This window comes from Gekko japonicus, unplaced genomic scaffold (assembly GCF_001447785.1).
Source record: "Gekko japonicus isolate JY-2015 unplaced genomic scaffold, Gekko_japonicus_V1.1 scaffold1343, whole genome shotgun sequence".
Classification (NCBI taxonomy): Eukaryota; Metazoa; Chordata; class Lepidosauria; order Squamata; family Gekkonidae; genus Gekko; species Gekko japonicus.
In genome coordinates this window covers 65,878-75,225 of record NW_015177054.1, presented here as the reverse complement: position 1 = coordinate 75,225, position 9,348 = coordinate 65,878, and the positions used below count along the sequence as shown (strand labels likewise).

Below are 9,348 nucleotides of genomic sequence, written 5' to 3'. Positions count from 1 at the left end.
TCTCCAATACTGGGCGGTGCAGGGTGGAGAAACACATGAGCTGGAAAAGGTGTTTGAACTCTATGGGATATTCCCAGAGCGGTAACGATATATTTCTTTTTTAAAGGTAAACTATTTTGGAACTGCTGAAGCTGTGATTTGTGAAGTCTGCTCACTGCAGCCTCACTTTGGGTGAGGCCTCCCAGTCAAGACACATGGCACCTTGAAGATGGTTTGGAGAAAAGATTCCTAAGGGGTTCTGCGGGCCTTTGTCAGTCTTGTAAACCTACCCGTGGGCATCGAGAGCAACTTTGGAGACATGGGCCAAGCGTTGGATTAGAATATAGTGGGAATGAGGACATATGCATCACAGACAGGACACATCAATGTTCCTTCTAGAACGTTCTGTTCCCTCGCTTCATGACTATATCACTTCTCTGACCAGATACCGTTTGGCTTTAAAGATGAAGCCGTCAGGGCCACTGTTATAGAATAAAAGAGAGGAAGCGGTCATCAGTCAAAACATTTTGACAGCCCAGTGGTTTCTTGGTGATGAAAAGTGCTGTGAAATTACACTCGACTTGCAGCCGACTTACAGCGACCCCGTAGGGTTTTCAAGGCAAGAGACGCCTGGAGGTGGTTTGCCACGGCCTGCCTCTGCATCTCAGCCCTGGCCTTCCATGGTGGTCTCTCGTCCAAGTACGAATTGGGGTTGACCCTGCTTGGCTTCTGAGATCTGGTGAGACTGGACCAGACTGGGCCAGTCAAGTCAAGGCGGTGATTTCTTACCTGCTGGTGGAAATTCTCTGGAGGTTTTTTAAAGAACATTGAGTGTCTGTTTTCTCTGCAGTGAAGTAAGCACGTAAAGCTTCCTATTCCCGGCACTGTTTTATTACACTGTCCTCCCCACCCCCAGTCATGGTAGTTCACATAAAAGCCAATGGGCACCTCAGCCATTGGTGATCTCCCTGGGCTACCCCTCAGGCTTAATGTCTGGAATGGCTGCATTGTGCTAGCCAGTTTGGTGTAGTGGTTAAGTGCGCGGACTCTAATCTGGGAGAACCGGGTTTGATTCCCCACTTCTCCACTTGCACCTGGCTGGATGACCTTGGGCAAGCCGTAACTCTGGCACAGCTGTCCTTGAAAAAAGAGCAGTTTCTGTCAAGAGTTCTCTCAGCCCCACCTACCTCACAGGGTGTCTGTTGTGGGGAGGGGAAGGGAAAGGAGTTTGTAAGCCGCTCTGAGACACCTTTGGGTAGTGAAGGGCGGGGTATAAATCCAATCTCTTCTTCTTCTTCTCTTCTTCTGCTACAGTGACCAGTGTCCCCTCTAAGCTGAGTTAGTGTGAGCTAGCTCACAGGTTTTTTTAGCCTCCAGCTCACACATTTTTGCCTTAGCTCAGGCAGGATGGCTCCAGAGCCAACTAATTTATGCAGTAGCCCAATCTCTGGCTCACAACTTTAATGCCAGGAGCTCACAAAGTGGCATTTTTGCACACAAGGCTCCACAGCTTAGAGGGAACATTTTTTTTAAATTTAATTTTCGACTTCCCTATAACACTCTGACCCCGAAGGGTCTCTGAGAGGTTCACACAACTGTTTATACCTAACTAGGGCCACATTATTTGTACATTATTTGTATGGGGGGGTGATAACCTACCAGCACCCCGGCCGTGGGCTCAGTTGTTGCTCAGTTCCTGGCTCGGCTTGTTGTTCAGTCCGTGGCAGCTCTTCGGCACATCACGTCCTGGTGATCCTTGAACTATAGTGCTTCTGACCCCATAAGTTACACAAGTTACCTTTCTGGGGCCCTTTCACTTGTCTGGGCTTGCTACTTGGGCAACATCTGTCCATCTCTGTGGCCCATGTCGCGTGGGTCCATCTTGGCTGGCTTGCATTGATAAAGCGTGGCACATCTGGAATGTAGCCCCAGGCCGGTAGAGCAAAGGAGCGGGTGGGTTCCCCCCTTCAGTTCCATCAAGAACCATCATGGGGCGCTTAGATGACCACGCCAAGAAGCGGATTGTGGAGCTGCGCAAAGCCGGCTTGAGTTTCCGCAAGATCAAAAAGGTCCTAGAGCTGGACAACATCCGGGTCACCCCGCAAGCCATTTACCTGTTCCTCAAGCGGAAGAATGTGGACCCTGCCCTGCTCCTGCCCGGCTCCAATCAGCAGCCGGCTCTCGAGAAGGAGAGCAAGAGAACAGTCACGGATCAGGCTGGGTGGGATGACGGCAGGCTCTGGAACTTGCTGCAGGAAAATGGCGCAGGGCAACACCAGCGACGAGAGTCCGGGGGCCACGGGACGCCTTGCCCCACTCTGGGAGCCAGCGCAAGCTGCGAGGGCCTGTCTTCTAACGCCAACCGAGACACCCCCAAAATTGTCCACGTGACTTCACTGAGCAAAGATGGGGGGCAGTTCGCAAAGCCAAATGCCGCTTGTGGGGCCCTCTCTACAGGACCACATCTAGGCCCAAGTTTTGGTAAGGCCTCCCACAACCCTCTTTGTTTACTGCCTTTCTACCTCACTGTTCTCCCCCACAGGGATCCAGAGTGGCTTATAACCTTCTCTCCTTTGTTGTTGTTTTTGCCATATTCCTGGGATTGCACATCTACCCACCAACTACATTTTTATTCCTTCTGTCTTCCAAGGCAGCTAGGGCATACATGATTCTTATCCTCACAACCAGGGGTCATTTCCTGCAGGAGTGCACAGGAGCGGAGCTCCGGCAGTAAAGAGCCCAGGGGGCGGGCACATGCAACAAGCCCCACCCCCTGCTCCCAGCTGCCCTCACTCAGAGCAGGAAGCAGCCAGGTAAGTTGCAGAGCCCCCACCGCCCAAGTCCAAAACAGTCCAGTGGCACCTTTAAGACCAAGTTTTATTCAGGTACAAGCTCTCCCACTGGCGGCGGCCGGGACCGTTGGGGGCAGGGTGTGTGGCCTTATGACACGCTTCCGGTGATGTCAGGGGGTGTGGCCTTATGACACACTTCCGGTGATGTCAGGGGGTGTGGCATATGCTAATGAGTTATGCTAATGAGTTCCCCTAGCTCTTTTTCTACCAAACGACCCCTGCTCACAACTATGCTGTGAGATAGGGTAGGCTGAGCGAGCGTGGACCCAGTCACCTAGCGACCTTCATGGCAGCGCAGACGTGAATGTGGACCCTCCCACATCTAGTCCGTGTCAGGTTCCACAGCAAGTCACTCTTCGCACACGTTTCCTAAGAAGCGTCATGCTTTATTAGTGTACAAGACTGGTACCATGTCCACAGGATTATTGTTAGGAATAACTAGAAGGCGGGAACATCCCAATCAATGTTTCCTCTAAGCAGTGGAGTCTTGTGAGCAAAAATTCTACTTTGTGAGCTACCGGCATTAAAGTTGTGAGGGAGCGATTTGGCTACTGCGTAAATTAGTTTGCTCTGGAGCCCTCCTTCCTGAGCGAAGATAAAAATGTGTGAGCCGGAGGACCTCACACTAACTCAGAGGGAACACTGATCCCAATACATATAGCTGGGCAAGGCAATTAGCTAAGCAAATGAACTTCGAGCGCGCGGGCGGGAAGACTCCCGGCGGGAGATTACATAATGAGCGGGAGAGTCGCGGGGTTTCCTGAGAGCAGAAAAATCCACACCAAATGTGGACCCCAAGTCCTCCCTACTTCACAAGGCCAGACTGATAACGGCGTCTGGTTCCCACGGCCTCCCTGGCATGTTTACGGCAAGCTGCCAAGCTGCAAGCAAGCGAGAACGGGGAAGGGGGACTACACAGAAATGGCAGCTAGCTGACAGTCCGGCACTAACTGCTATGCTGCACTGGCTCACTCTAATATGAAGCCAACATATACCTTTGGCCCATCTAACCCATTGGTCTTCTCAGACTAGTCGTAGGTTTCCCGGTATTTAAACCTGGGTCTTTCCCAACCTTAAGATCCTCTACTGGAGTCGCTGCGGATTGAACCTGGTACCTTCCGTATGCCAAGGAGATGCTCTGCCGCTGGACCTGTGGTCCCCCTCCCCCATATTTCTGTGTGAGAGCTGTTCTGCTTTTAAACGCTCTAAGGCCAAGAACTCTATCTCCAAACAAGCTTTGCAAGCTCAGGATGACTGGAGTCTGCTTCGTAGGCGTTTCTGAGGATCCTCCTAGCTGTCCTTTCTCTTCAGGTCTGGGCTAGAGGCCATGTCTCTCCCTTCTCTGTTTCCTCTTCTAGACGATAACTGCCCGGCGCCACGGCAGGCCTCGGCATCCGTCAGCTGCCCTGCTTCTGTCACCCCTGTGGTCCCTCAGCATAGTCTGAATGGCAAAGGGAAGCTCGGCCTGCCTCCTGCGAGGAATCCGGCCTTAATTGTGAAGAGGAAAATCGTAGGCCGTGCCATCCACCTCCAGAAAAAGGTAGGAAGTGTGAGGCAAGGACAGAGTGTGGACAGTGGAGGCCTAGAGCCGTATAAACAGTGGCTCTGACCTGAGGAGCATCAGGCCCTCTCTGCGCACACAGGGAAATGGGGTGGGGGAGTGCTGCAGTGATAGAATGCACACAGAGCATGTCCCTCATGCTCGCCCAACAGAGTGGGAGGAGGAAGTGATGTCCCAGAAACTGTTTTTTACACAAAGTTTTGGGGAGTGGCTAGAGTGTCATGACATCAGTTCCAGGTAAAAAAACCCAAACTAATGTAATGAGATGGATTAACACTTCTACTCCCCATACCCCACCCCCAAAAGCTCCCAAGGTTTGGTGGCAGGGGCCTGGCAACTCTATAATGTTGGGTGAAATTCCATTTCCTTTCTGAATAAATCTCTATAAGAAAGCGAACAAATTGGAGCTTTTGTCCCTGGGGTGCTACATTGTACCCGCAGGGAAGGTTTGTACATGGGAGGATTAAAACTCAGGTTTGCACATGGGAGGATTAAAACTCAAACATAACTTTCTGCAGTCTGACTTGCATCAGTTCATTCTACTGCATGTGTAGATTAGGACCAAGTTATAGAAAATTGACGAGTGAAGGATAGTCAGACAGTATAAGATGCTGAACTGCTGGCTGTGGAAGGTCAGTAGTTCAGCAGTTCGAGACCCGGGTGCCGCATGATGGAGTGAGCTCCCATCTCTAGTCCCAGCTCCTGCCAACCTAGCAGTTTGAAAACAAGAAATTGCAAGTAGATAAATAGGTACCACTTCGGTGGGAAGGTAACCGCGTTCCGTGCGCCTTGGTGTTTAGTCATGCTGGCCACATGACCACGGAAACGTCTTCGGACAGCGCTGGCTCTTCGGCTTTGAAACGGAGATGAGCACCGCAACCCTAGAGTCGGATTCGACTGGCTTTCGAGCAAGGGAACCTTTACCTTCATAGACGCTTTGCATTCTGCCAGTTGACATGAGCAAAAAAACCACAGTCGGGCCTTGTTTTCATCTCACATGGCATACCTCTGGGCTGGATCACTTCAGATTATTTATTTATTTATTTACATTGCATTTATATACCGCCCATGGACCTCTAATGGGTCTCAGAGCGGTTTACAGTGACCTGCTACTGGTATAGTCGCAGTAGTTAACCTACCTAGGGCCACAGATTTTTAGGGGGGGGGGGGATTCCCTACCGACACCCTTGTTGGCGGCGCGTTCTCTCTTCTTTCCGGCGGGGTATGCTGGGTGGAGGATCATAGAATCGAATGCTCCCCCATGAAAATAAAAACAAAACCTCCTGCACACAGAAGTCTAGATGATACTGGGGAGGTGGGGAGGTTGTTACAGGGAACTTGCAGCCTGAAGTGATAGAAGTTAACCTGCTAGATGAAGATGGGGAGGTCAGAAAGCAGGAAGCTAAAGGGAGCCTTGCTTCCTTGGTGGGATTCAATTAGGAGGGATTTATACTCCCCACTGGGAGCTGAGGTGGACTTTCTATCAATGACAGCTGCTCTTACCAGTCTTTACTGTCACCTTCTGGCAGAATGGTATCATTACAGCCTTGATGGATTTCTCGAACCCTTTTACGGGCCAAACAAGCTTCACATTCCGGTGGGTACACATGCTCTGCCTTGACAAGCTTGCCCCCAAACTCCCAATAAAGCAGGGAAATGGAGGACACTTTGCACTGGCAAATATCGTTACCACCTTTGGGTTCCCCACACCCTGATATGACAAATGCAGCCATTCTCCAGGAAATAACATTCTTGTACACACACTAATTCTTCCCCTTTCTTAATCAGGCAAATGTTCAAAATGGGCAGACTCAGTCCAGTTCCTCGCCTGCCCCATCCTTCATGCTGAGGGTGCAGCCAGCCAGCAGCCCTCCTGGGCGGACCCCTCCTGCCATGACTGCAACCGTTGGCTGTGGCACACACGTAAGTTTTGGGGCTGGCCTACCCAATGCCAGTGTTCAGTTCAGTTTATTCGGTATATCACCAGCCCAATTACAAACAATACAAAAGGGTACCAATAATATATATAAAATATTTAAATATAAAACTGCATTTGATCGACATGTTAATTACAAAATTACTAAAACTCTAAATTTCTACAATACTCTATCAACTTATTCAGCTGTTGAACAAATATTATAGAGGTTATACAATTCTACTCCCTATCTCCTAAGTCTTCTGGAATCTTTCTAAAATTATACTACATGTGCAGCCCGTATTTTTTGGGCTATTGCTAGAAACTTAGCACAATTTATTATAATCTGTGGAGCGGGATCAAATAATAGCTTCCTACTTATCTCCTTGTCCAAGTATCCGTGGTACCTCCTTATAACGGGATGAATGCCAGACTATTCTGGACTGCTTTGGCTCTCAGGGAATGGTTGCAACAGCCTCCTTGCTGAAGCTAAACCGGACTGAGTCTGGTCAGTGTTTGGATGGGGAAGGCCTCTTGGGGGCTCTCTGCAAAATCAGGAAATAACAGTAATAGATGGTGTGGGATTTGCAAGCTTTGCTACGGCTGCATTCAGATTGCTGAGGAAGCCGTCACAAGGAATCTTGCTAGAGCTGAAGGGTTCGGCCTGGGTGGGTCCACACTGGGCCACAGTGGGAGTGGAGCAGAATTTAAAAAGCAAAATTCTGGTGTCTCCGGGAAGCCGTTCTGCTTGGGCACATTCAGGAGATGTCGCTCATCCCACTTTTGAGCTTCTCAGTGGCTTACACATTGCTTGTTGAAGAAACAAGGCGGGACAACACCCCCCACGCACACACTTTAGGGTGACAGTTTCATCAGGAGCTCCTTTGCATATTAGGCGACACACCCCTAATGCAGCCAATCCTCCAAGAGCTTACAGTAGCCCCTGTAAGAAGAGCTCTGTAAGCTCTCGGTGGATTGGCTGCATTAGGGTTGTGTCGCCTAATATGCAAAGGAGCTCCTGCTACAAAGAGAGCCCTGCATGTGAACAAAAACATACACAGTCCTGAGAACATAAGAGCAACTGGGGAGGGTCAAACCAAAGATCCATCTAGTCCAGTGGCCAGCCAGATGCCCCCGGAAGGCCTACAAGGAGGGCACATATGCCAGGGCTTCCTTCCATTGTTGCCCGCCCACCCATTAGCATTCATGAACATGGGTAACGGCCACGGATGGACCTATCCTCTGTGTATTTGTCGAATACCCTTTTAAAGCCAGCTAACAATGACCACATCCTGAGGCAGTGAATTCCACAGATGTTAGAGCAGAAGAAGCACTCATCTTTGTTGGTTCGGCATCTGCAGGCTCTCAAGGTCCAGGACAGGTCGAGGGTAGCGTGCAGTCAGCTGCTGACCTCCGGCTGGTGGAGCATTCTGAACGTTCAGTTTGCTGGAATTCTTGCAAACGATGCGCGAACGAGGTGGACTTTGGACTGATTGTCATTTCTTAGCTGGATCCTTTAATGCAGATTAGCCAGGCCCTCAGGGTGTAGTAAGCATTCTTCCTTTGTCCTTTAGCACACGTTGGGGGGCTGCAAGGAAGCTAGCAAAGGAAGGGAAGGGGAGACAACCAAGCAAAACCCATTCATAATGTAGTCTCTAGCTATCTGACCTACCTCTTATAATAATTTGGAGATGGGGAGGTCCAGGAAGATACTGCATTCAAATGAATGCACTACTGCCTGCTTCACATCTCCCCACACCGAAGTACATTAGAGTCTGAGACTTGTACTAGGTTGACAGTTCACCTTGCCCAAAGGAAAGCCGATGAAGGAGAAGAGGAAGAAGAGATTGGATTTATGCCCCGCCCTTCACTACCCGAAGGTGTCTCAGCGGCTTACCAACTCCTTTCCTTTCCCCTCCCCACAATAGACACCCTGTGAGGTAGGTGGGGCTGAGAGAGCTCTTGACAGAAACTGCTCTTTTTCAAGAACAGCTCTGCCAGGACTATGGCTTGCCCAAGGTCATCCAGCCAGGCGCAAGTGGAGGAGTAGGGGATCAAACCCGGCTCTCCCAGATTAGAGTCCGCGCACTTAACCACTAGACCGAACTGGCATCTGGAGTCCAGAAATAGCCACCCAGTCAAGAACAGTGCTAGTTAACCATCTTTCTGAACCTGCTGTCTCTTTCTCGGCTCTTCTTCCAGACCAAAGAGGCCAGTACGCAGACTTCCTCATCCAAGCCCACCGACTCACCAGCCAATCCAACCTGTCCATGGGGAGGCCAGGCGGTGGCTTCTTTGGCCCCCACTGCTGGCCCCCCGTCCCTCACTGAAAAACTGGACGCGGTGCACATGGAGATCCAGAAGCTTGCGCAAGTGATGCAGGCAGTTTTGGAGCGCCAGTGTCGGCTGGAGCGCCAGCAGGAGCAGCAGCACCGGACCCAGCAGGAAGTGCTGATGGCACTGCAGCAGCTCAGCTCAACTATCAGCCAAGAGGCAGTGCCCAGAAACCAACCCTGCGTGCCATACAGCAGCCTGGTGGACCCTTCGCCTTCTCTGCCAAATTTCAGCCAGTTCAAGATGGAGCTGATCTGACCAAAGAGAAGCAGAGAAATGCACAGAAGCAAAGCATGCTTCCTGGTTGGCACGGCCTTCCTCCAGGTACCCTGCGCGGCGATTGCTCGCCAATGGAGGCGGTGCTGCCCATCGGATGTGCAGAACTCTCAGGAGCCCATTTGGATCTCCTTTGGGCTTCACCAAGCTTCAGACGTGCATCCCGAAATCTGGGATGCCAGGGAATGGGGCACTGAACGCTAATTCTCACCCAGTGCCTTGATTCTGGGAGGCACTGGATAATTAATAAATATCATGATGGTGATTAATTATCGTATGGCATTGTGTGTAGAATAGCCAGGAGATCCAAAGAGTACCTGGCCGCTGATAGTGGTGAGCTAGACTTATTTTTAGGGGCTGAGAGAGCTCTGAAAGAACTGTGACTGGCCCAAGGTCACCCAGCTGGCTTCATGTGGAGTGGGGACTCGAAC

The 9,348-nt window shown here is 50.7% G+C and overlaps 1 protein-coding gene across 1 annotated transcript; it reads left to right on the top strand.

Annotated features, from left to right (window-relative positions):
* The first annotated feature begins 1,652 nt into the window (after nt 1–1,652).
* Nucleotides 1,653–9,142, top strand: LOC107124645. The gene is made up of 4 exons (XM_015428135.1): nt 1,653–2,460; nt 4,190–4,371; nt 6,181–6,315; nt 8,510–9,142. The coding sequence occupies exons 1-4, from the start codon at nt 1,968–1,970 to the stop codon at nt 8,897–8,899; spliced, it is 1,200 nt and encodes a 399-aa protein (XP_015283621.1). The 5' UTR covers nt 1,653–1,967; the 3' UTR covers nt 8,900–9,142.
* The last annotated feature ends 206 nt before the right edge of the window (nt 9,143–9,348 follow it).

Bases quoted from the DNA above. Each gene is read 5' to 3' on its own strand.
- LOC107124645 (XM_015428135.1), top strand. From the start codon at position 1,968: ATGGGGCGCTTAGATGACCACGCCAAGAAGCGGATTGTGGAGCTGCGC. The intron at 2,461-4,189 runs GTAAGGCCTCCC...TTCCTCTTCTAG, and splicing joins ACATCTAGGCCCAAGTTTTG to ACGATAACTGCCCGGCGCCA. The intron at 6,316-8,509 runs GTAAGTTTTGGG...CTCTTCTTCCAG, and splicing joins CCGTTGGCTGTGGCACACAC to ACCAAAGAGGCCAGTACGCA.